Source organism: Dendroctonus ponderosae, unplaced genomic scaffold (genome assembly GCF_020466585.1).
Source record: "Dendroctonus ponderosae isolate FM_Combo_2020 unplaced genomic scaffold, Dpon_F_20191213v2 Dpon_F_20191213_1, whole genome shotgun sequence".
Taxonomy (NCBI): domain Eukaryota; kingdom Metazoa; phylum Arthropoda; class Insecta; order Coleoptera; family Curculionidae; genus Dendroctonus; species Dendroctonus ponderosae.
This window is the reverse complement of record NW_026017110.1, coordinates 45,977,449-46,004,913: the sequence shown is the minus strand read 5'-3', so window position 1 is coordinate 46,004,913 and position 27,465 is coordinate 45,977,449. Positions and strand designations below refer to the sequence as shown.

Sequence of the window (27,465 nt, the reverse complement as noted above, 5' to 3'; positions counted from 1 at the left end):
TTTTATTTGGAAAACTCTTGGAAACTGGTTTCTTCACTTTAGGTCAACACTGTCTCTAAACAGCAAAATCGCGTTTTTCCTAACGTTTTACTGCAAAATACTGGCAAACTGAATCTTTTATGCAAAAAAATTAAGAGATCGATTTTACAAGCAAATTCGTCGACTTTCTTTGGACACAGTTCTGTTGCTGGTAAAATTTGGGTTACTTTTTTTTAGTTGTGTGAACAAAGTAGTAAAACGTTACTCAGAGAAAATGTTAATGATCCCTTTTGAGATGGGAAAATTCCGGCCTCGGGGTCGTAAATCCTTAATAAATCACTTATAACTCATGAACCGACGAGTTATAACTCGTTAAATCAGAGGGTGGCAACAACTCAATAGCGCAGCTCAACACAGTGTTACCCAGGCCTAATCAGGAGACTCGAGATCAAATAAGCTATAGAAAGAACAAGAACGATCTAAAGAAGGAAATTGATCGGAAAACAAGCTGGCAAGCGAACTTCTTATCAGAATTTGTGGCTGTTCGAGAATTCGCAAATATTAGTGTGACGAAAGGAAGAAAAGAACGCAGAAAGTTCTGGGAAAACATCACTTGATATTCACGCGGAGAAACATCTGATGCAAACCAACAGAGAAAACGTCGAAGCTTTTGCAAAAAAATCGACCTAGAAGACAAGTACAACCAAAAAGAGCGGAAAGACAGAATGACAAAGAATGGTCTTAAGGAAACTTCTCATAACAATAGAGTTTCATTAGAGCTGTAGCTCGAAGTAACGGTGATTAAATACCAAGAAGGACCAAATCAAGATATCGATAAAACGGATCGAGAGAATGGGACAAACCGGAGAAAATTTGAGACGTTTATATGTGAGTTGGATGAAACAAATAAATAAATGTGAAGAACCAGGAAAAAAGGGGTTAATTTCCACCTCAGATTTAGAATCCGTGTTCCAAAGAACCGTTTAAATAAAGTGTTTCCTTCCAATAGACGATAACAGAATAACGATAAAAAAATTGACGATAGAGATAATTGTATGTCGAAATAAAAAGCAAGACGAAACAAGGTCGCCCTAAATACTATCCTGGACTAATAACTATTGTCTTGGCTAATAATCAAGTAACCCATCCTAGGAAAAAAGCCTTCTAACATTCAGAATTAATAATAAATATGGAAATTGCCGCCTGTCCGGAAAATGGACGGCTGGTGGTATCATTATCTGTCATCTACAATGTGGAACGCTCAATTAACTATGCAAAATCGTTTCCTATGAACGACGAACTTTTTCCCCAATTATTCTTCCATACCGTTCAAGTGTGGACTTATTTCGTTATGCAAATGGATTAGTAGTTGGTAGACCGAATGTGCCTAATTTGATTTACAAATAGCTGGTAACAGGTCACGACCTGGCCGAATTGACAATAAATAATGCGAGGAAAAATATTAAGCGATTACTTGAAAATTTGTAGTGGGAAGCGTTATCAAATGCTGAAGCAGCGGGGGGTGACTGAAGTGTTACATCAATATTATTATTATTAATAATAATAATCTGAACTGAACAATCAACAATGGTTATTCATGAACGTTTATCATCCGACATTTGAGTTCAAAAACAACATATCGCCAGCTTAAAAATCAATTTCTTCCAGCTACGTTTCAAGCATTAATAATTAAGCAGTTCGTGCAGATAACAAACTCGAGTGTTTTAGGCGATTTAATTTTTATGAGTCAAAAATCATTACTTACACATGAAAATGCACATTAAATTTGTGATAAGCGCGGCCGACTAGTGATAGTCGACTGACGTTCGACGCATTTTTATAGTGCAATAAAACAGCGTAAAGGGTAATTGCTACTGCATGTTGTGTTTATTTTTCATATAAATTTCGTCCTACTTAAGCGTCCATTTTAGATGTTGCCGAAGCGTGTAATTAAGTAATCCTTAAAAAACATGTTCATTTTCTATGTAAAATGGCAGACACTTCCAGCCGATTCTGCAAAGTCCAGGATTAGAGGCGCCTGGGCAATCGGCCTGGTGTAAACCGCTAACCGGAACAACAGCAGGATCTCCACCTCTCGAATCATTAATCAATTTCTCATTCAATTATTAATTGACTAGAAGAAATCGTAGGAAATAATACATACACACTTGAACCCTTTTGAAGATTCTCTACGTGTAAAACTCGTTATTTAGTTAGTTTATCCTTTCCTTGCTTTGCTCGCTTTTTTTGTAGTATTCCATTAAATTATTGGTTTTCTTCAAATTTAACATTCTTGTCTGATATTTATGAATAGAGCTTTCGTTACACAGTAGATTATTTAATACATTTTATCGACTAATTGCTTCTTGAGTGTTTCTTTCTTTGAGTGCTTCGACCAATGTATCTAAATACTTCATCTTTTTCATGTTTTGAAATTTTTCATCGTTTAATTATTTTGCCATTTGACCATTTTCAATGCGAACACATTCCGTTTTAAGGAGGTTCAATTTTTATTAGATAGTTGAGATCTTGTGCTTTGAGTGTTTCTTCATCTGCGAAGCGCAACTCGTATTCGCGAGTTCAAAAGTGTTCAAATGTTAACTAGTAATTTGACACTTGTTTTGTTGATAGTGGTGTCACATTGGTGTTTACGTTGATTGTGATTTTTTGTTTTGTTCTAATCAGCCTTTCCAAGCTTTTATTTTTTTCTCATTCAATTCATTCATTCACATTCCTTTTTCTTACAATTGCAGAAGTTCTTGCCAGCTACAGACGAACTTTTCTTGGGATTTTAAATCTATATACAAAAAGAAAGGAGATGAAAGTGTGTGTGTATTTTTCATGTGCGTTGTTTGAGGAACAGTCCGTTCTGAGCTGGAAGCCTGATTGATTGGTTGATTTCCTAGATTTGGCTCTTTGCTAGCTTTTGCTCTTCTGTGATTGCCAGATGACTTTGGCTGGCTTGAGTCTTCCGTTCAGAATAGGATTATGAAGTTTTGCTTCAGGTTTCCCCGGTGTTCTTCATATTTTTGTATCCACTTCTCTTGAAAAAGGTAGGATATGGCAGTTTGTCAAGAGTAAATCCTTGCGACTGCACCAAAATTAAAGAGGACACTGACTTTGAATTAAAAGATTTTCTTAAGCAACTCATGGAAAGATTAAAAAATGCACATAGAGGTATTAGAAAGGCAAACTTGCATGGTCGAGATCTAAAGTAACTTATAGAGATTCAAAATTCGTGTAATTCCCCGGGGGGTGTTTAGGGAATAAAGGAAAAATAATAAATAAAACTAATATTGATCAAAAACTGAGATATTTGCAAAAAACTAGATCAGAAGGACGGCAACAATGTTTCTCAAGGTAATCTGCCCCATTAACATTACGTTGACTCTACCAGTTGCTTTTTAAATATCAAAAAGATTAGGGTGTTGTAGATAATAATATTAGAAAAAAAAGAATAAGACGAAAAGGAAATTTAACGAAAATCGAACGCAGAAGTATGGTGCAAGCACTAATCTATTGGAAACAAATACATCAAAAATTAAGACAATAATTATTGGATGTCGATTAAAGGCGGTCAAATAATAACACATTTTCCGATCCTTTGAATCATCATCAATAAAACACTTTGTTACTCCCGTTTAAAGTTACCTTTAATGTATTTCGTAATTTTCGTAGTCAATTAGTTAACTGAAATAGAAGGGCGCAAAGCATTCTCTAGTTAAGAATGCCAATTAGGTGGTATTTTATTTGACGGTACAAAGCGCTTGGCTCATTTCTCACTGTAATTTATTAAATATGGTCTAACTTTCACTACTGTATTTATTTTGTAACAAATACTGCGATAGAATCAGCCGGAAATACACTCAAATATCGACTCAGATCTAGAAAGGATGTTGGACACACAGTAGGTATAAACGCATTACTTGGATTTGACACACTTGACAGACTTGACAGCCAAATCGCATGGCAACATTGCACGGAGTAGGAATATTTTACTGAAATTCTTATTTTTGAATATCGGCGCTAATGATTTTGATGAATGATACATAATGCTGGTTAACTTTCTGATTAAATCGATGAACTGTAAATTAACCTAAATTTACTATTCCTAGCACACTAATCATGTTACATAGATAGAAGTCTGCTATTTATAAGCGATTATAATAAATCATTTAAATCCCTCGAGCGAATGAATATCGGACAAAGAACAGCTCGCCTAGAAAGAGAAAGTACACTAATGTTGTTGTTGTTATATAAATCGGCCTTGAGAACGTTACTGTTGAATAAATGACATTATATTTTGTTTGTTTGGTGGCAATTGTTCACATGCTTGCTACGATGTGCGAATCGTATTGTCGCAATTTGCCGGTATTAAAGTAATTACATAAATTAGTCGAGAACGAGTGGATGAATGAATCCGAGCCACGATTCATCGTTAGCATCCCATGATCCAAATGAAACACTTACCGATGTCTAAAAATCGACGTTTCTATGTCTTAATTGTTCAATTCAAGATCGCACTTGCAATATAAAACACGTTCATTGCCATTATTTACCGCATGGAGATTATCATTATGCCAAGTTTGCTAAGAGCATTTGAATAGTGGTTATAATTATCGTGTGTAATGGTGGCCATATAAATAATATACACTTGATTATTGAAAGTAATTAGAGGCCTAATTGAGTTATTATAACACGTTCGATTTCATGAACCAGATCAATGACACAATATGGAGTTAAAACCGTCTACTTTTCGCGATCATTCCTTGAACATTTTTAGGACGTGGTGAAATAGAATTTCCTGGCCTATTGAGTCAGTCAAAAAATATTGAAAATAGCCTCATTTTGGTTTCAAACCGAAACATCTTCCACTGATAGAACACACCCTGTACTACGAAATGTTTGCAAAAGTGATTCTCCAACTTTTCTGGATATTGAGAATATAAATGCCAAGCGTAAACTTGCAGACACAATCGTGAAAATAGCTTGATAATGACTAAAAATCGAAACGTCTGCCTTACATAGAACGTACTTTGCCCTACACAAAGCATCCAAAAGTGAATATCTAACTTTACTGGTTTCTGAGAAAATAGATTCTAAACTTCGGATGCGTAAACAGCCACAAAATTTTAATGCAAACTCAAAAATGACCTGACAACGACTTAAAATTGAAACTTTTCCACATATAGGAGACACTTTTGCTCTATTAAATGCATCTTAAAGCGAACCTCCAGCTTGCTGTCTTTCTGAGGAAATAAATATCAAACTGAGGCCGGTAGAAACAACCGTAAAACTGAACCGCACATTTGAACAAATCGTGAAAATAGCCTCATTATGGTTTAAAACCGAAACAGTTTCCACTTATAGAACACACCTTGTACTACGAAATTTATGCAAAAGTGATTCTCCAACTTTTCTGGATATTGAGAATATAAATGCTAAGCGTAAACTTGCAGTAACAACCGAAAAATTCAAAAGGGAATCCCTAACATTACTGGTTTCTGAGAAAATAAACGCTAAATTTAGGCCTGCATAAACAGACACAAAAGTAAAAAAATCTCAATTCAGACGTTTGAAAATCAGAATTGTTTGATCTGCTAGAGAAAGAATTATTCATTAAATTAAAAATGTTTTCTTCTCTTCGATGGGGCAAATAATCCTCAAACCAACTCGCCTTGTTAAATCAGCATTGTGTCATCGGTAAAGCGAACGGAATTTCTCGGCTCTCCAGTTGCTCTTAGTTCATGTAGAATTTGCTCTAGAGTTGCACTTTCGCAAAAAGTTCTTTCAGATATGCTTTTCGTGTAAACGAAGAATCTCTCCCGATTTTTCATAGGAATTCAGTGAACACAGGAAGAATATATTTAAGAGTGACGAACTCACGTTGCCAAATTAACATTAAAATTCGCTATCAATGTGCTTTTGCACTTCGCTTATTTGCTTCTTTCCATATTTTCATTCAGGCCATTTTTCTTGCAGCCTGAATGCCTTAAATTTTCTTTTCTAGAAAGTTGAATCAACCTGAATTGCCAAAAATGCTCGTATCAAAGATAAAAAAGTTATGTAATATGAAAAGCGTGAACGTAATTTAGCCATCTCCCAAGAGAGAATGGAAATTGTAGGAGACACTGAAAATTTAATTAATTTTCTTCCGTTTCTTAAGCTCGACAATGAGGTTTGAATGCCATTAAAGTCACTTTTGGGAAAGAGAATTGAAGAAGATACCAACCAAGTTACTCACAAATTGAATTTTTTGTATGTAAATCCCATTCTGGAGATTATATTCGAAATGAGATGCGACGACAAACAATCAGTTTGACTTATTATTTTATTGTTTTCTTAAGACTATCGCCACATATTTTGTAAATGTATCAGTCTGACCACTTTGGTTTGCGTTTTATCCTTTTTTCCTCATTTGCAACTGTCTTAGCGCATTTTTTAAACTCGAAGTTTTCATTGTTATTTCTCTTAATTAAAATAATGAACAGCACAAGCCAAACATCACAAAAATACAGGAAAAAAATATACACTGAAAAAATTGCGCTTTAGTTTCGAGTTATTTCAATTCGACTTCCCTTGAGTTCCCCTGAAATCCTTCAGGAAGGAAGCCGATTTTCGCTCCAAACCCCGGAAAAACTCCTCAGTTTCCCAAAACACGGTGTTTGTTTGTTCGTTATCGAATTCACTTCAAATGACCTTAGTTGGGGGTTATTGATGGCCCGGAAAAAAACCGCTAAATGTCATGACCAAACATCAGCTAGCCATATCCGGTATTTAAAGTGTAATTATTGTAAATATTCCACTTCCGTTTCGAATCAAAATTTGGAAGCATCGATTTTGCATGGTTTAACTGGGGGGCTTTAGTTGAGCACTAATGATCACGTGCGATCTGTGCAATTCGGACACGTGGATCGAACACGGATTGTTACAAAAAAAAACGAACACCGTTAGCTAGACGCGTGTGACAATCGACAATCGTCCAAGAAAGGTCGAGTCTTGCCATCCATTCGTATGTTTCTTCAGCCTCGCCCCAGTTTTCGATTTGGTGACACCATTGGACTGCATAAGAACCCGATTTGAATCTATCGAATTTATCACGGGGTGGCACCCGATCGATATCAGTTGTTTGTAAACATCCAAATCAATGTCGTTGTTGCCTGCCGGCACCTTCTGAATTCCGAACATGTTTATGTAATATCGGCGATTGTGTCAAATAATCCGAAGCTGTTCAGATTCAATAAAATTGTTTATCGGCTCGCTACTGTTCACTTTCCAAACGATTTTGATTAATCCGATAATAAAATAAATCTATCATTATGCCAGTGGTATTGACTAAGCGGGATCGATGAATCTTGTGCAATGCTATTTTACTTCAAATCGACGAACATGCAGACACAGAAACCTATTAGATTGCTGCATATATTAATAAAGGCCAGGCATAAAAAATACGGTTTGAAAGTAAAATCACTCGCCAAGGTCTGTTTCAGTTAAATCTTTTAGGTCGATACCTTAAATGTGTTTTAACTAACTTAACGATGTTTTCGGTCAATTGAATTACTTAAATTTGACTTAATGTCTTAATGTTAAAACACTTTGCTTCAATGTCAGCTTTCTATTCGATCGCAAAGAGCGTTCATCAAGGTAAATTTCTGATTTCCTAAATAGCGTGTTTGATATTCACAATAAATTAATTAACTGCTGCTTCATCAATCTTCTTGCATCATCGTAACAACAAAACGAAATGGAAAAAAACGACCTCTAATCATAGACCAGGAGCGTTTGTATGAAATACCCAGAATCTGTGAAATTAATAACCCGGTTGTTTATCACTGAACACAATGCGATCGTTAGTTAAACGTTATTATCGGCGTCACTAACATATTTAATTAATTTATAAATTTGACGCTGTTTCAACGCCGAATATTGGAGTATTTTGATATTAAAGGCACAAATTCACATAATCAATGCAATCGGAATTTAGTACAATTTTCTGTTATTTTATTAATAGTAAAGTGCTGATATGAAATGCTACTGGAAACTGATATTCTGACTGAGTGATTCGAGCAAACTATCGATAAGTGAGAAAACAACAATGTGTTAAAATCAAAATATTATCAAAACCAAGGAAATTTAAGGAAAATCAAATTGAGCGTGTGTATGTATTCAAATACATGGGAAGTAATGCACAATAAAATTCCAAATCGAAGTTTGAATGATGGCTGCAAAACCCAACGAGGCAGATGCTTTTTACTAAATTTGTTAGAACGTTTATTAACTTAATTAATGTTCACCAAACTTAGACAAAAAATGACTGATTGATTCTGACGAACGATTCTTTCAGCAGAGGGAATATTTATTAATGTGAACGTATATTTTGTTGGCTTGGGTTTTCTTTATATTTTTGTCATGTTTAGTCAAAGAAAACATCAATAAAACTGCGAATTTTTGAAATACGACAAACAAGATAAGAAAAATAACCAAATAAGAAGACAAACTGAATGTTTGGGGAAATTTCCATTCCATTTCACCACAGCTGCGTTTTATAAATCTATACTAGAACAAAAAACATCTCACTTCTGTATGCGATTTATATTTAAAACAATTAATTTATAAAGAACTTAGTTGGTATCTTCTTCAATTATCTTTCCTAAAACTGACTTTGATCGCATTGAAACCCCATTGTCGAGCTTAAGAATCGCTAGAAAATTAATTGAATTTTCAGCGGAATCCGCTACATTTTCCATTTTCCCTCGGGAGAAGCGTAAATTGCGTTCGCGCTTTTCATATTGCATGATTTTTTTAAAATCTTTAATACGGTAATTTTTGGTCAATTTAGGTTGTTGTGCCATTTCACAATCATTCATTTTCCTCAGCTCTCTAGAAAAGAAAATTAGTGACAGTAAATGAGGTTACAAGGGAAGAAAGATCTGCTTAAATGAAAATCTGTTAGCATTTAGATGTTTCTTTCTCGTTTAGCAATGAAAGCATGAAAATAACCAAGTAAACAAAGGAAATGCACATGGAAAGCGATTTTTTAAAATAATAAACACTATTAATTTGTAGTTTTTTTAAATTTTCCTTTCTCCCTGTGTTCATTCAATTCTTATGAAAAATCTGAAGAGATTCGCTAATTTTACACGAAAAGCTTGCATTAAAATGTTGTGGCTGTTAATAGAGGCGTAAGTTTAACATTTATTTCCTCAGAAACCAGTAAAGCTAGACATTCACCTTTCGATGCATTGTGTAGGGCAAATTATGTTGTATGTGATGCAAACGTTTCGATTTTTAGTCTTCATCAAGCTATTTTGACGATTTTTTTTATTTGTTCCAGAATTTTTCGATTGTTTCTGCAAGTTTCCTCTTGGCATTTATATTCTCAATATCCAGAAAAGTGGGAGAATCACTTTTGCAAACATTCCGTCGTACAAGGTGTGTTTTATAAGTGAAAAATGTTTCGGTTTTAAACCATAATCAGGCTATTTTCAAGATTTTTTCAAATGTGCGGTTGAATTTTACTGTTGTTTCTGATATTTATTTTCTCAGAAACAGAGCAAGCTGGAGATTCGCTTTTAGATGCATTTCATAGTGCAAAGTGTTTGTTTTATAATTTTGTTTGTATTTTGTGCGTCTGTTTTGCAGACCTGAGTTTTACAGTTATAGCTAGTCGAAGTAGATAAGTGGGAAAAGTTGCCTATGAATTTTGATAAATTAAATTTTGTGGCTTTTTAATACAGGCCTGAGATTGGCATTGATTTTCTCAGAAAGCAGTCAAGCTGGAACATTTACTTTTGGATACATTTTGTTCGGTAAAGAAAGTTCTAAATGAGTAAAAAGTTCAGATTTTCAGTCATAATCAAGCTATTTTCAATATATATTTTTTATTTCGAATAGAATCTTGCGGTTGTTTTTGCAGTACTCAACTTGACATTTAGTTTCTAGATTCCAAAAAAAACCTTCATTAAGGAAAGGCAGTTTAATGGAGTTTCCTAACGCTCTTTTTTTCATTTACTCGTCTTTCTTAAGATTTTAAAAGTTTCTTCTATTTCTGTGGAGGTTACAAATTTCTGGTGAAACTTGAGTGTAAAGAACAGCTATCGAAACGGTCCAAACGATTGACTGAATATTTACAACCGTTTATCAGAAATGGTCTGTTTTAATGTTGCTAAGAAATGCTCTGTGAAATTTTTGCGGGTTTAGAATTCCTATCCCTACCAGAGCCGAACACATTCTCGAAGGCAAGCGCCCAATAGAATCAACAACTAAAATCTAAGCGTATAAAAATTGAGAAATAAATGGACAGTTCTCACAATCTCACAATCTCACAATTTATGTTACCTTCTGAAATGTCCATGAGCTGGGGAGAATTTGGAAAACTCGCATTGTGCTTAACCAATTAGCAAGTTTGAATGAACAAAAAACTACTGCAAAACAAGATCGTTTAAATGATGTTTTCAATCATAAGGTAACAATCAGATGTCAATAGTCACGTAACCTTAGCTTAATTAAATTTCAAATTCCGTGTGATTAAAAATTCGTTTTGCCCAGTAAATAATAAAACGAATCCATATTCGGTAAAACGTGACTTTGAAAAATGAGCTATTTGTTCGAAACGGTTGTGAAAACCACTACAAACCGAAAACACTAATCATGTAGGCTTTATTAGAGCTATTATTGAACGCATATTGACTGTTGACTACAAATCGCCTGTATAACAGACGATCCCATTACGACACAATTCGAGAACGTAGTTATTAACTTACCGTGATCTATAAATATCAACCTGGCAATATTAATTTATTTTGCGCTTATTGTTCAAATCTAAAGCGTGTGTTTGAAACTATTGAATCGGCCGGAGTGAAAGGGAATTCGAGCTGAGAACATTTTTTCCTTCTTTGGGAGCTTTAATTCTGTTGCCAACCTCCGAAGAACACATGTCGACGTGATCATTTACACCTGCGCTATTTTGTGCTTACCTAATTCTCTGTACATTTACCTTAAACGAGCCTAATAGAATTTGATCCTTGCCGAATGTCGCAACATAGAAGCTAATTAATAATAAAAAAATCGTTTCCGAGTTTCTAATCGCCCAAACAAGCTGAAAAGTGCTTCATCAGACTTGAGCAATTCATGAGGGTTTTTGAAATGGTTTACTTTCACGTGAATTCCAAGGAATTTCAATGACAAATTTCGGTAGGGAGGCTTGGAAATACACTGTATTTTTTCCATCAATACATACATAAACTGTGAACATTGAACTGACTGAAAGTCTTTGTAACGGTTACTCAATATGCAAATTTGATACTAAGACGATTACGAAATCGAGTATCTGATTGGGTTATAAAAGCCTTCAGGACCGGTTTTCGATTAATTAATCCTCACCAGCTGAGTTTAGCCTACTAATCGGATATGAAACTAGAAACACAAGCAAATTATATTCAACTGAGCAGGGCAAAAAGGCTTTAATAGAAGCTTTACGCACGAACTAAAAATTGTTAACTTGTAACTAACTTTCACATGCATGGTATGGGGAGGAACTTCATAGAAGTTACTTTTCCACCTTTTTTGTATGTTGCAGCAAATGGCTTTAGACTTGGATATTCAGTCAAACATTTCATTTATCGAATGGTAATTTTCATTAATTTCAGTTGGACTCAACGTGTTGATTTCAAAGGTCAACTTACAACATTAGTCATTTCAACTATTTTTCGTTCCACTCTCTACTGTTACTTGGGCTGGCAGAAATGTGTTTTTGCATAATCACGTTTTATCGCCTAAAAAATTCGAATTTATAATTTTCAGTGATATTATTTCTGATTGATTCAGTTTTTCGCATCAAATCTTGCTTCACTTAGTCTCTTTTATTTTAGCTGTAACAGTAAATTTGTTTCGCCAGCTTTTACATAAAGTACTCGTCTTTAATAACTATTAATCATTGTTTGCTTCTTTGTAGGTTTGAATTATTTTCTGTTTCAACGTTTTGTCTTTTCTAAATAACTATTTCATTTATGGTTTGCTTAAAAGTCTCTAATCTAAAAAAAATTGCATATTCACATTTTATCGCGCAAAATATTCGCATTTATATTTTCCAGTAACCTTATCTGTGATTTATTGAGTTTTTCGCCACAACTCTATCTTCACTTATTAAGTTTTCATAACAGTATTTTTTACCACCTTTTTTATCAATTATTCCTACTTAATAACTATTATACATTGTTTGCTTAGTTATAGCGTTTATTATTAGCTGTTAGTCCCTGTATAATACAGATGCTAAAGTTAATTATTGTCTATTTCGAGATTTTGTTTTTCGCAAATAACTATTTTTAACTATTGCTTACTAAGCAGTATCCAATGTTTTAATTATATGTAACCTTTAGGGGTCGATTATTTTTTTGTTCTTGGTTTTTTATGTAGATTTGTCTGACTGTGCTTAAACTGGGTATTTTCTGCGCACGTTATTTTCTGATTGATCAGCTGAAGCAATTTTGTTTGGGGCATTTGAACGAAATGAGCTCGTTTGGATGCAAACATCAAATAAAAACATAAATAAACTACAAAATAAATTTCCCTTAATTCCTAGTAACTTTAGAGTTGCAAACTCGAGAATTTTTTAAAACAAGCAAATTTCATTCTGGCAGCAAAAAACATATTTGTAATGCCAGATTAATTGAACAGATAAGCCAAAAGTAAGCCGGGTTTTGCGAATGAAATTAGCCAAACTATTAAGAAAAAAAGTTCGCGTAGCAACAACCTGCTGGATAAAAATAACTTATCGCAATTCTGTTGCGTTTCCACTCAGATATTTGCCATTCTTTCGTCTCACTTGTGAACGTTTGCAATGTAGTCTGGCAGGCGTCTGGACGGTTAATCGTCGATATTTTTCATCGTGTTTTGCAATTTTGATTTTCTGGAATTGAACTAGAACTTTTTTCTTGCGATCAGGCAGATGCGTGAGCGATTTCGAAAACATCAAAACATTGGTGTTATTTTTAATCTCATCAGTGATTCATTAATAAAAACCCTCCGGGTGATTTTGAATTGTTCCATATGAAAACTCGGCAATTTTGCTAACCCAAAGTATCGGAGTTGGGAAAATTGGCACTTGGAAGCAGCTTTGCCAACAAGTCAAAAAACTATTTGAAAGTTTCACTCTTAGAATCTTTCCGGCATGGAAAAGTAAGTGGATATTCCTTAACTGCACGAACAGTATCATCGCATAAATGATATCTGGTGATCAATCAGTCCCCTGAATCACCATGTACTGATCGTATTAAAATATTTATTTGGGAGCGCAAACATGTTTTAAAATAAACCAAGAAAACCAAATATAGGTCAACATACAACACCGAAAATAAGGGAAGTCAGCAATTATGCGGCTAAAAATATTCTGTAATTGCAAGCACAAATATTTTTGAACGCAATTCTTTGTGTCCTGAGCACGTGTTTAGGATTCACGTGTGTTTTGCGACGTCATTCCGCAAAACAAATAATTCATATCGATTAAGGATTCTAATAAGAACTAATCGACTTAAAGATGGAGACATTTTATTTTTCATGGAATATTTAGAGTTCTGTTACATCAAGGTTAATTATTGACTTTTTATCTAAATAATTGTTGAATCGTTAGCCAGTTTTTTAAGAGTTTGTTTCTTCCGATTTAATTAAAATAGGCTAAAGGTTTCACCAAAATTTCCTAAAAGTTTCACTGTTATACCTGGGTCCAAAGTATGGTCGTCCGGTTTCTTCCAGCTGCTTTTATTGGCACCTTAAAACTGAGTTGCTGAAAAATTGTTCTGCCGTTCAAAATATACTCTATAAAAATTTGCATTAAAAAAGCTTAAGCATTAGAGGCCCAAAGAAGAAGCACTGAAATTCTTGATATGAAAACTAGATGCCTTTTACTACAAAAAATACTGCTAAAGCATGTGAGTTTTTTTTCCCGTATAATCCTTTCCTGCAATGTATGTTTGCAATTTGCTGACTTCCATAGCATTTCAACGTTCAAGCAGCTGCCATTAAGATTCAAAGCACGAAAATGAACTAATCCAAATAGTAATGAACTGTAGGCTCAGGTTGAAGTTATTAAGATAATCAGTTATCTTAGACATAAAGCAGAATATTAATATGTGCGAATTATACAAGCCGGATTGGTTAAGTGGATCGCTTAATGTCGCGGGAACCATTAAAAATAACTTAATTAAATCAAAAGTTTACACGTGTGCTCAATCGGATCGTGTATTGTGCAAGCAGAATAAATGTTTATCACAATATGCATGGAGGATCACAATGTGCAAGGCAACAATAAAAAGTTAAAGGCTGCAGAAATGTTCAAATTAAAACTATTCAGAAGCTTGGTAGCTTCCTAACGAGTCTAGAAACTAGCGAACAGTTAGACGAAACTATTCGGGTGAAATATTGCGAATTTCTGTTCTTAATCGAGTTTCTATCGAGCTTTGAAGAGATATTAACGGTCTAGTTTGGCTGCTCAGGCTGCATAAGTTTAGACAATTCTTCAAAGAAAGGCAATATTGGTAAACTAAAACAGGATAACGTATAAATTTTAAGAAAAGGTGAAAAGTATAATAACCCACTAACTGAAGTAAATTTTTACAATTTTGTAAAACTATTGAAGTATTTCTCACTCGGGTTTCCAGGTAATTGGTCAGAATTTACAAAGCAAAATTTTTTAAATATATATTTCTTATTAAAGCTAAAGAAGCTTGTTGAATATCACTCTTTGTCAATTACATTCTTATCGGAAATTAAAAATTTGCAATTAAAATTTAGACGCCATTTTTCAGGCAGTTCTTTGTCTTGATTTCAATTCTCTGTTTCAACTAATTATTAAGTATGTATTTATTTCGTGGAAATTCGATTGGCTCATTTTTATGGAAAGCAAAAGTCAAATGAATACATGCTGCGAATGCGAGCAAAAATAATAAAGAAGAACTAAAAGTATACAGGAAATAATTAATGAGCGCCAAAGTGGTTTCGACTAGAAAAACACGAAATAGTTTATCGAAGATAATTAAACTAATTGATGGAACAAAATAAGACCGAAAACCCATAAAAAAATAAATTTAAGTCACATAAAGAAGAGTAAGGACTTGGAGCCTGTCGAATGCGTTTTTAGATGGATTTTAAATGTGGGGAATGGCAAAATGGACTAACAAAATCAGTGTTGATATTCCGAAGAAAGTTGGGTCAAAGACTAGAAGCAATTCCAGAGCTAAATGGGAGAATAATTAATCTAAACAGTACAAATTAGAGAGAAAACGCTCGAGTCATGACTGCTAGTGTTGAAGACAAAAATTTATCGAATAAGAAAAGCGATGAAAATAATGGAATCGACAATTGCTCCAGAAAGACCAACAAAATGCTTTTTTAAACACAGATTGAAATATATTTTCACGCGAATGAAGAGAATAAATACAGTCATTATTAAGCAAAAGAAGAACAGCGCTTTTGCACCCAAAAATAATTAATACAAATAAAGTTATTATTTTTAAAAATGTATAAACCATATATTATTTCACTCAGACTCAGAAGAATAATTACATTCAGTTTGCATATGAAAAAAAATTCGAAAATGTATCCAATAATGAATCGCATCGTCATTTCCACTATAAATTTCAACGAATTATCGCAAATTTGCAGCTTTAATGTATGCGTTTACGTAACAACGTTTTAAGTGCCTGCACCTCAATATGAAATTAATAAATTTACTTAAATTTCAGATAAGCACACACATTAGAAATTCGATGTGAATCTTTGCAGGTTTTTAAAGGAGATAAGCCAGTTCAAGAACTGTTTAATTAAGCAAATTGCCACAATCTGACTTTACTGAAGGCTTTGCCTCAAAAGCAAAGAGATCGAAATATTCTAAACCTTTCGGAAAATGAATGTATGCGAGATCAATTGTGTCCTTCACATTAAAAAATCTCTTAGGCAACAAACAAGTTAAGTCATATTAATGTGAGTTGGTTTCAATGAATCATAAAAGCGCAGGTGAGGAAAAAATGAAGGTGTTTAACTTAACTTCCACTTAATCAATTGCTATTGGTGGCCATCCATTCAGTACTTACTTAGTACCTTTAAAAGCAGAAATTCAGTTTAATAAACAAGTTATTTATGCACAAACCGACGAAAACCACTATACCGATAATCAGTTGTATAAATAATATAGTAGGCTTGTATTGTTGCAATAATTTATGTTGTCCTTTCTTTTTCTGTTTGCTTAACAAATCATCTTTAATGGCGTCAATGCCTCTCAATTGAATTCAATTTCAGGTTGCAGATTTGACGTCATTCGCACAATTTGTCCTCGATTTTTAAGTCGAAGACAGTGTTAAGAGGCAATAGAAAAAATAATCGCAGTTAATAAACAGGTTTTTAACTGATACTAACCTTTTGATATTAGTTTAATTTTAGAAAATTGAATTTTATATGAAAAATTAATTCATCTCAACCATGGTTATTTGGGGTTGCACAAGTATAATTAACATATAGAAGAAAATCAGCATGCAATTAGAAAATTAAGTGCTGGCGAGACGATAATTTCTTCGTCTTTCTTACAGATAACTACAGGGAAACGATTTTGAAGTGTTTATTTAGCAAGAACGCAGCAAATTTGCTCCGAGTCTGCATACCTAAAGAACCTTAAAAAGTGTTTAATTTATGTATTTCTTTTAAATGGGCTCTTTAATAGATATTTTTAGTTTTTTGTCTTTCGGAACACCAAATACAGCTTTACAAATTTGTAAAGAAGAGAAACATGTATAAAATTAAACTGCAAATAATTTAACAAAAGTTTAAAAGTACGAGAACTTGAATAGTGCCAAGAAACCACTTAACTACAAGCAAAACAGAAAGAACTATTGGAAAATTAACAGAAACAACTGAAAGTAGAAGACAGAAGATAAATATAACTGAGATTAATATGTACAGAATGATGCTAAAAACATTTTTGTATTTTGAAAACAGTGTCTTGGAAATAAAAGCAAACGATCTCTAAAGCAACTAAGGGAGAAGTGAATTAAACAGTCGGTTGAAGGAAACGACAGACAGGTCAATGCGAAAACGTTTTAAAATGCTTAAGTAGCAAACTTATATGACACTACAGTAAAAGTAGAAATAGAAAAGAAAAACTGAGGAAAATAATCGAAAAAAACAAGCCGCTGGTTAAGATAATAAATTTTCCGAAAAAACGCCAACTAATTATGAAGATTTTTGAAAAAAAAAGGATAAAATTAGCTGAATAAGACAACTCTTCATACGTCAACCTACGATGGCAGAAACAAATGAGGAAAAAATTCTAGTGAAGAAAAATGACAATAAAAGTAACTTTATTTTGATTTATTTTCCTGACTGCGTGTACTTGTTATTATACTTTTTTCTTTCCTGGGCTTCAGTCAAAATGTGAAATAAAAATGTTGATATCGTTTATTTCGACATTTAGAAACAGTTAAGGCAAGAAATATGAAGATTCATTGGAACAATTTTGAAATCAACTAAGGAAAACTATTAAATTATGTTCAAGGAGTGCAAAAAATCGACGCTGAAAAATAAAACAGGCAAAAAAGTAGTTAAATATTGAGGAATTCAACTATTTGAATGCATTTCATTTGAAATCAATTCGTGTCCCCGGATCAGAAGTGAATCTCAGCGAAACACTCAGTCAAAGGGTTTTGTTAGGCCGCAAAAGTGAAAGCGTGATTTTATCGCTGTGAAAATGAAATTTTGTTTTAATTTTGTCGTTTTGGAGCCAGTTTAAACTTTAAGGCAGCGTGAAAGAACTGCAGATGAGCGAGTGAAACCATTAAAAATTCTGTCCAAATGCGTTTTGAATAATAATCACGTAGAATTGGCAAATAATGGCTTCGACACAAAGAGGCTTATTAAAAATCAAAGACAAGCACGGTCGATTCGAAATTAGCACAAAACAAATTCCAAAAAGCAGTGAGAACCTTGAGGGTTACGTAAACATAATTATTTCCGAAACAAAGCAAAGCAAGCGGCGTGGTGTCGGTACCATGCACATTATGAAGTAAAAGCGCATTTTTGTGCATTGCCAAACGAGACTGTTTTCTGAGGCCGCTGCCTCTCAGGCAAAAAATCGGTTCAAGGCAATTTGAACGAAAAATGTTAGTAGGTTTCTACTCGGTGCGTTTTTAAATAGAAATTATTGCGGTATGCGAGTAGTGATATATCTGCTCGATTGTGTTACACTCTGATTACTTTGTCGTTACTGTTGGTAAATGATGGATGGCATTATTGCGGTTTTAAGACACTGTCTGCTGAAACATTTACCCACATACTCTCTTACACTGTTTGATATAATATTGAACAAAACGCAAAAGAAACGTTCGCAAACGTTGGCTGATTTCCCACAGTATACGACAGTTTGCGTAACTCGCATACATTTATGCCTCACGATTTATCAGTAGCAAAGTAGATTCAGTCAATAAAGTTACACAATCTCACAAAATAGTGAACTCGCGTGCAATTGATTAAATTCATTCATGCTTTTATCGCTCTTATCGCGACAAATTAACGCAAATTTAATGAAAATGTACGAAAAATGCTTTTGCTGACGAAAAAAACCACAGTTTATTTATCGCAATGTATGCATCTGTTCAATATTTCAACATACTGTCCACTAATTATGCCAAATATGTGGAATACATTACACGTTGGACATTATCGCATTCAAAAATGATAACTATGTTGGTTTAAAGACCCGATATAAATATTTGAGCTGCGTAATATGAGGATTTAATCATTACTGGTTTATTGACTTCAGTTTTATAATTTTATTGTACTCTAATCCATCGGATAAGTTAAAGTTTCGAATGCTTAACTAATAAAATATACGTATTTTGGCTCATCAATTACTGCGTATTTTGTTCCAAAGGTAAAAAGCGAAAAATCCACTGTGAATATTTTTCACAACGTAAATTCCAAACAGATGTTTAACATAAAAATCATTGCTGTCTGGCGTTTTGCGCTTGATTTTCTTCCCATATTTGATTATATTTTGCTCGTGATTTTACCGAACTTTTACATTGTTCTTCAGTTAAATTACTGACAAAATTCTTTTGTTGTCGATTTTCTTACTCAACTCAACTCTTTTAAAAGTAGAACATGGCGTTAATTAGTAAATTCGACCCTCCAAACTCAGACAATGAATATTCTAAATTCTTGCCCCATGCCAAAATATGCGGGCAAAAAAGCTTTTGCGAGGAAGTATTTTTAGCCTCGGTGCTGCTGAGCCAGATTCAAGCAAATCACGCTATTTTACGATTAAAAGGGAATTGACTTTGTTACATTCAAACAATTTTTTAAACAAAGTGGAAAGCAGAAAAATCAATTTTCTTAAGGAAATCTGGCCTAGACCATATTGATTATGTCCGAAAGGCCGTTTTAATATGGATGTAGGATGTTTTGGTTTTTTGCACCAGCGTTTTAGGGTTTAAAGTGCTTTTAAAATTAATAAGAAAAATACCAAGTTTTAAAGACCACAGAATTGCTGAGTAGAATCAACAACATTTAATGCTGTTTTTAGTTGATTTCCGTTCTTTTTCAGATGAGCAAGATCACTTTGGCAAAATCCATTCCAGATAGCAGTGTTTGAGTTATTTACCTCATTTTTAATAGGGTTCTTCTAAAACCAGTTCAAAAACAGAAATTTTGTCGTTTAAAGCAATAAACTAAAGCTGGCGATTGAACTTTTCGATTTCGTTGCACACTTTTTACTCCGTTTCAGCTTTGTCCAAAGGGGCTAAAAATATCGAAAGAGTCGATACACATTAAGGATTGTTTTTATAAAACCCTTTTTCGACTAAGAACATTTTGCTGTCGAAATAAATCAGAATTAATAAAGTATATTTAATAATAATTAAATCATACAAAAACGTATATCTACCAATATTCCTTAAGAAAACAGACAACTTGAACGGAATTTGCCAAAATACTGTTTTGTACTCTCAAAACTCTAAAGTTTCTCACCTAATTGTATGACTTTTACTCAAAAGACTACAGAAAACCACGTTGTTTAATTGAAATAGTAATTAATTGCAAGTAAAACCCTTGAAAAAACAAGTTATTAAGCCACGCATTTAATGAAAAATTATTTATACTGTAACTGAATTCTAATTGATCATAACGAGTTTCAGTTGCCCTGAATAATATGAAGATAAACCCAGAAGAAAATGCCACCATTAACTTAACACTTAATTGAAAAATAATAGCCTGTTGTATTTGATCTTGTAACCAAGCACATAAATGCAATGCTACATGAAAATCAGTCAAACCAAAACAGAAAAAAATATTCAAATTACTAATTTATTTCCATACAGCTGACAATCAAGTATAAAATGTTTGTTTTATTTTCTTGCTGATAGGCGAGTGACAATAAAGTGTTATCTTTCCCATTTGTGAACACTGAATAAGCGGTGGAGAAAATATAAATTTTCAAAAAATACATCGGCACGTGTACTATCTGTAGAAAGGCAGTGTTTTACGTATAAAGAAGCCTTAATGAGGCTTTTGTAATAGATGAACATATACTTTGCCATCAATTGTTTAACTGTCTATCTGTTTGCCAAGGACTTTAAAATAATGGTGATATTTGGCATAATTGCAAATATTGAGCAAAAAATAGGGGAAAGGGTGGAAAAATTCCAAGGCTCACTGATTTGTTAGCAGCGCCCATTTCACAACCGAATTTCGAACAGAAGCGATTTGAATTCCACAACTTCCACAAAATGCTGAGCAAAAAATTGTAGAAATTGTCCATACGTCCAAACACCCACTGACTTTTTAACGATTGCAAACTTGAGCCTAAAAACCCCAAAATTCAAACTCCTATTAAGAACTCCTATTAAGAAAAAATCGTAACTAAAAATCCAGAGCAAGTGACAACTGCAAATTTTCCCCAGATTTATAAAAAATGTTAAGAACAAATAGGAAAAAAGGTAAAAAATCAAAGGCTCTTTGATGTTTAGCAGCGTGCAAGCTGAATATTAAAAAATTCAAACTTGCCCGCCAGTTTGAAAATTCGAAACTTACAAACCAAAGCAAGTGACGACATTAAATGCCCACACAATGTGTAGAAAATATTCAGCAAAAAATTGTGGAAATTATACAAAATTCTACAAGCACAGCTTGCAAACTGTTACTGGTGTGACCCTATTTGTGTAATGTTCTCGAAAAAAACCAAAAATGCAATGGAAATAAACGCAATTTCATTCTACGGTAAGTTTGGCAAAGTTTGAGAGGAAAAAAACAACGAAATCTTAAACGAGCAGACCATTTACATGGCTAATCGTTTTGCGGTAGAATCTTTACAGTCGGTGGCACAAAGTTGTTCAATAAAACTACGCTTAAAACACATCAACAAAGTGAAAAAGGCATTTAGAAACCAGATTATTTATTAGACTGTGACCGGATAAAATGGGCGTGATAAGTGTCGTATACTTGAACACTGTTCTTGTATGATGAAACCGGATTCTCAATTGTTGACTCTGGTCGATCCGGTATTATAAAATCCGCATTCAGAGTTTGCCGTTTTATGTGCAGCTTTTTTCAGTGGACAAGGTTGAGAAAAACCATTCGGCTTTAATGACCAGCAGTGTTATTAGTTTATTCAGTCGTATTTCAAGGGAAATTGCGATGAAATTCTTTGAATCCGAGTACCTAGTTCTTGCATGGTGCTTTGATAACTCGACCAACAAGAAAATCAATGAAAAAACTATTCCAGTCCGCATAGTTAATTATTGCCGCTTTTCCACTATTTATTAGAACCTGCTGGCAAATTACTACCTAGAAGAAATCCTGTAGCAATTATATACCGGGACGCTTTATGATTTATTCGACGCATTGGGGGCTTCCTCAATAATTCACCGGTCAATCATCCAAGCCAACCGTGGCTGAAAATCGATGTTTTCCTTTGAAATATTTAAACAATCACTTTCATTAATTTGCGCTTCACGCCGCTAATAAGGTCAATGGGACAAAAAGTACCTACACTCGTCACAAAATATTTTTTTGTTGCAGGTCGCACATCCGAACAGAGTGGGTAAGTAATTTCTGAAATTGAACACGAGTAGCTAATGTAACATCAATGCGTGGATGAAAATATGGATGCGTAGGTGCATTACAATTAGGCGCCGACATAATGATTCATCATTTTATCGTTTCAACAACAGTTTGGTGTCGAAAATCGCTTGGATGGAGCTGGGAAATGCGTTGGTATTCACTCGAATTACTCATTTCGTTTTGTGATCATTATCATTTTTTGCGTTTAAATTAATTTTTGTTTTGTTCAATTCTACAGTCTTTCAATGTTGCATCAGCTGATGCTATGACTCAAAGTTTTCTTGTTTTCATTAAGTTACTGTTTGTGAAATTAAAGTTTTTTTCCTGAAACTCGCAGCAAAAAAATAGGTATTTGGCATCTAAATGCGTTATGTGCAAATTTCGTTTTTTGTGTAAGAACCGACTCCATTTTTTCATTCATGTTCCGGATTTCAATTTCAACTGATTTCGTAGCCCTAATGGTTCGTGAGATATAAGGAAAAAAGGCGCAGTCAACTTTTAAAAGACAATCGCGCACAGCTAGGAGATTTTTCGAAATTTCTGTTTTTTTTGTGAAAACTGCAACAATTTGCAAAGCTAACCGGCACGTCGTAAGAACGTCGTTTAGTCCTCTATCCAGTAGTGTAGAAATCAGCGCTCCAGCTTAATCTTTTCCTGAGAAATAAGCAAAAAAGTGGTAAAAAACATGAAGTTTTGGCCTAATCTTGCACCTAAATGTCTGCTATTCAAATTTCGCTCTTTGTGTGAAAACTTCCAGTACTTTCTCACTCTCGTTGCTGTAAGTAAATTGCATTTCCAGTTCTTTATCCAACGGTAGAAAAACGGCTTTTTTTTAGCTCAAATGGTTGTTGAGATATGCGAAAAACGGTCGTATCCGCACTTTAAGAAACAACATGCAAAACCAGAAGTTTTCGTGATAATTTGCGATCTTGTGCAAGAATTACTAACATTTCCTAAGCGACGCTTCACATAGTAAAGGCGCCATTTACTACTGCTCTCTCTGGTGGTGTGGAAATGAGCATTCCAGCTGAAACTGTTCTTGAAAAATAAGTTAAAAAACCGGGAAAAAGATGGGATTTTCACCCAATCTTGCACCTAAATGTGTGATATTCTAATTTGGATTTTTGTGCGAAAACTGCCTTCACTTGCGTTTCTATTAGGTGTTTGGAGAATTGTGAGATTTTATATTTTTCTAAAAAATCGACCCTATTTCCTTTGAAATTTCACTGTGAGAGATGAAAAGACCGTAATTAAAAACAAAAATGTTGATTTTAACGTTAATACCCTGTATACCAGCAACTAATTTAGCGCGCTTTAGATCATAGATGTTGATCTGAAAGCAAAGCTTTTAAGTACCCAATTGTCAGCTTAACTTCAAAAAATCACAATTTCTAACAAGGAGCCAACCGCAACACCAAACTTTTACATTCCATGGACGACACTTCAAGCTGAGCACTCAGATAATTTTATATCAATCGCTCTATAATCAGATTTTTGCGAGATTTGTAGATGTTGCTGTAAAAATGGGTCTTTTCCCCCGATTGCAGCTTCTACTTTCAACCCTCCCAATTTCTAATCCAGAACAAACCGCAACTAGAAATTTTTACAGTCCATAAAAGACTCTTGAAGCTCAGTATGCTGAGAATTTCATGCAAATCGAACTAAATTCTGATTCTTTTAAAAGACTTTCTAAAAACAGTTTGTAAGTTTTACTTACTCTGGCATTTTGAGGTCAAAATTCAAAAATATATAATTAGTGATTAGCTAAAAAGCTTAAGATCCAAGTTTATGAACGCTACTAAAATACATTCGATGAAATTGTGCAAATGGTATAAAAAACCAATGAAAAAACGTTTAATTAAAACATTCTGACCCACATTATAGTTGGAACAGACTTAGCGGCGGTTTGAGGGCCTCAGATGATTCTTCTTCATTTGCCATTCAAAGCCCATCAATAAATCGGGTCCCTCTTTGTCTTAAATGCACTGAGCACACGATCAGTAGAATGTTTGGTGAAAGGGAGTTTCCTGAGTACCTTTACTCCAGGTGCTTTGAAGGAAGACTGGTATCTTTCAATGCCACCTTTGTTGGCTCTGAGTATCGAGCCCCCCAACAAAGAAAAACCTTCTTTTGCTCGTTGTTTCTGCTTTACATCTGATGTATTTTGTATGAGCCTCTGACAATTCTATTATATTATGTACACCTGGAGAGGACCAGATGGTAGACCAGTGAACCTTGTCCACGAGAAGGAGTTGTAAAACTCTCATCCTCCATCGCTTTGATATAATTAAGGGAGGATAATTGAGCATAGCAAATGTGAGTTAATGAATGCCGGAAATGTGCCTGGCCCGGGTGGGAGCGTGAATGATTTCCATTAATTGAAATCCGTTACAATCACGGTTTCAGGCCGAAATAAGCTGCCTGTTAAATGGTTAAATATCCTGACCTATCTTATTTGGTAGCATATTAATGAAGCACATCTTCCCACTAGCATCAACAATTTAATCCGGTTTCCATAGAAATTTCAACGTGCTTAATACTATTCAAGCAGAACGAATTTGCATGGTTGATTAAGAGTCAAGGACACGAAATTGATCCAAATTTGAATAACATCTGGATAAAACTGTTGTCCGCAAAGCAGGCCATTGCGGACCAATTTTCTGAACTGACTCCACCCCCCCCCAATGCCCTTCCAGAGTTGTACAAGGTGACATTTTCGGCAAAAATTCGAAAAAATTGACTACTGACCTGCAGGACGTCCGATCTTTCTTCATTAGTCTCGGACTCCAAGTCGGACACCTGAAGAACACACTCGTCTTCGTTTCCGGTGAAATCGGACACTACGGATGAGCCACAGCTGTTGCCGGAATCATCATACGAAAAGGGCTGTAGCCCTTGCAAAAGGTCGATCTCCGCATTCTGCCTGTTCTTCATATCTCGGTGCACGCGAGAATTGATTGGGAAAGAGTGGATGAAATCACACACACGGCGATTCCAACGCTCAACAGGCTGGAATCTGAATCAGCAGGAAATTTGTCGGGAATTTTCGCGAAGTTCTAGATTCGTGCGCGGCACGACAACTACATAAAGCTGCGGCTTGTCGACTGACTAAAAGCGCAGACTAAAAGGGAGCTTGCCTGATGGTTTTACAGTTTTCCATGCGATTTAGTGCGGAATGGAACGACATTCGCCGACTAGTGTGTGATGGTCGCCGCACCGAAACGTCGTCAAAATTGATTAGCAGTTTACCGCCCACATCAAACACACTTTTCCCTCAAAGTTAATCTATAAATGGAAAGGTTGAATAATTTGGAAAGCTTTTTTAGCAGTTAGCAGCTCCTCTTTTAAATTCCTATCGATGAACAGGACGTTATTCAGAGAGTCTGTAGAGCAATTTAGCACAAATCAAACAAAAATCTGTGATTTTTGTGCTCTAGCGGTAGCTAAGGGGAATATTTTGCTTCTGGATACTATTTTTTATCTTTCGCTTGTTGCTGCAGGTCTTCGGGAGGTCAACATTCAGATTTAACTTGGGAAACGTGCGTTAATTAAAAAGTAATTTATCAAGGAATAATGCCACGAGTGTTTCAAAGTTACCGATAATTTTTATGAAAGCTTGCTTTTTATACTTCGATTAAATTCGACAAAAATGAGGCTTTTGTATCGAACAACATTCAAACTTTTTGGCTAAAATATCCTTTTTTTCGCTTTTGACTAGTTTTTATAAACTGATTGCGGCCCTGAAAAAGAAAGTATTCTATAAAGGCGCAGCGTTTCGATTGAATCCAAACATCATCAGGCTAGATGGGGCTTATAAGTAATTTCCTCTTTAAACTTGGCGTTTCGGATTAAGGCCATCTTCAAACTATTGGGTCGAACATTTGCTTCACAAGAGCGATAAGTTATACCTAGTTCAAATTAAGATTTTCCCCTTTTGCACTTGGAAATGAATTGCTGCCAACTCCGATAGTTGGAGGCTTAGCAATGGTTATGGTAGAAAAAGTGAAGATTCTTCTCTGCACTCAGTGTTTCGGATTAAGGCCATCTTCAAGGTATTGGGGCAAAAATTTGCTTCAAAAAAATTACCATGTACTTTTCAAATTAGTAAAACTCCTTCTCGTGCTACAGAGTTGCCGATTGCGGCCCTGGAAAGATCACAGTTCGCTCTATTAAGTTGGAAAGTTTCGAGTGAATCAGGCTAGTTGGTAGGATTTTTTTAAACCAATCCGCACTATTTTGCCTTCTTTACTAGGCAAACTTTGAGAATGAATTGCTGAGCTGGAGGCTCAGCAATGAGTGGGTTAGAAAAAGTAAAGATTTTTTCTACACTCAGTGTTTCGGATTAAGTCCACCTTCAGGGTATTGGGGCGAAAATTTGCTTCATAACTAACTATCATGTCATGATCAATATATTTGCTGATGACTTTATCCCCAGAGAAATTTCCAAAAAGTGAGGATAAAAAAAAATTACGCTAAACCAAAAACATATCATTTGGACTCTAAACAGGGTTTTATGAAAATATCCGAAATTTATCATTGAATCACCATTTGAGCTTCAAATTTCGGTCCTGAAAATGGGCAATAATTTATCATTGAATTCACGAATAATAACCAACATAAATCTGTCGCAGTGCAATTTTGCGTGCGATTTTCCGTCGATCGACAATATGCTCTATATAATTTTTTTCTGTTAATTCGTATGACTAATCACTTATAAATTCCACAGTGAAGTTTTTATAACTGTTATCGAAATAGCATGAAATATTTGAAAATACCGAGGAAGTGTTTGTAACGATATTCAATTTCCTAGCAAAGGAGAGTCGTTTCGATTTACTCATAAAAAAGACTAGATTTGGAATTATGCAAGGTCAGTAGCTCTCTAAGTAACTGACGTCAAACTTCTAAAGCAAAAAATCTGGAACTTATGTAGAATTAATAAGTTCAATAAAACTAATTAAGCAACGAAACAGAAAAAAGCTTTGCAAACAGGATTGAAACGTAATCCTGCCAGTAAATGCTGTCATATATTTGAAATACCGAATATTTTAATTAAACTGTTTCACCCATTCCTTCGGAAACTCGGCACTTACAAAATGAGAATTTGCAATAATAAAGTATTCGGCATGTTGCCAATTTATTTGGAATTCTTTCAAAATGCTCCCAAAGTTTCAACACTTCAATTCGACTATAAGTTATTATTGAGTGAACGGTTAAGCGCAAGTTATTTAAATAAAAATTGTTCGTGTCTTTGCATCAAAGATGATGAACACTTCAAACTGGGTTACAGTGGTTATTTTGGGTGGATAGTGTGTTTTTTTTTTCACTCCATATGAGAATTCAATAACTTGAAACTGTTGAAAATGTTGATTATTACTTCTTTATGAACTT

At 34.4% G+C, this 27,465-nt stretch overlaps 1 protein-coding gene and 1 long non-coding RNA gene across 2 annotated transcripts in view; one reads left to right on the top strand and one right to left on the bottom strand.

Annotated features, from left to right (window-relative positions):
• The window catches only part of LOC109533158 (terminal nucleotidyltransferase 5C), a 47,627-nt gene extending 22,402 nt beyond the window's left edge, over positions 1-25,225 (bottom strand). The window contains exon 1 of the mRNA XM_019898410.2: positions 24,826-25,225. Within this exon, the coding sequence (XP_019753969.2) occupies positions 24,826-25,011 (186 nt within the window). The 5' untranslated portion in view covers positions 25,012-25,225. The remainder of the gene's footprint in view (positions 1-24,825) is intronic.
• Positions 1-27,465, top strand: part of LOC125505793 — a 71,007-nt gene that overhangs the window by 23,958 nt on the left and 19,584 nt on the right. Inside the window, exon 3 of the long non-coding RNA XR_007282416.1 lies at positions 22,036-22,057. This is a non-coding gene — a long non-coding RNA (uncharacterized LOC125505793). The remainder of the gene's footprint in view (positions 1-22,035; positions 22,058-27,465) is intronic.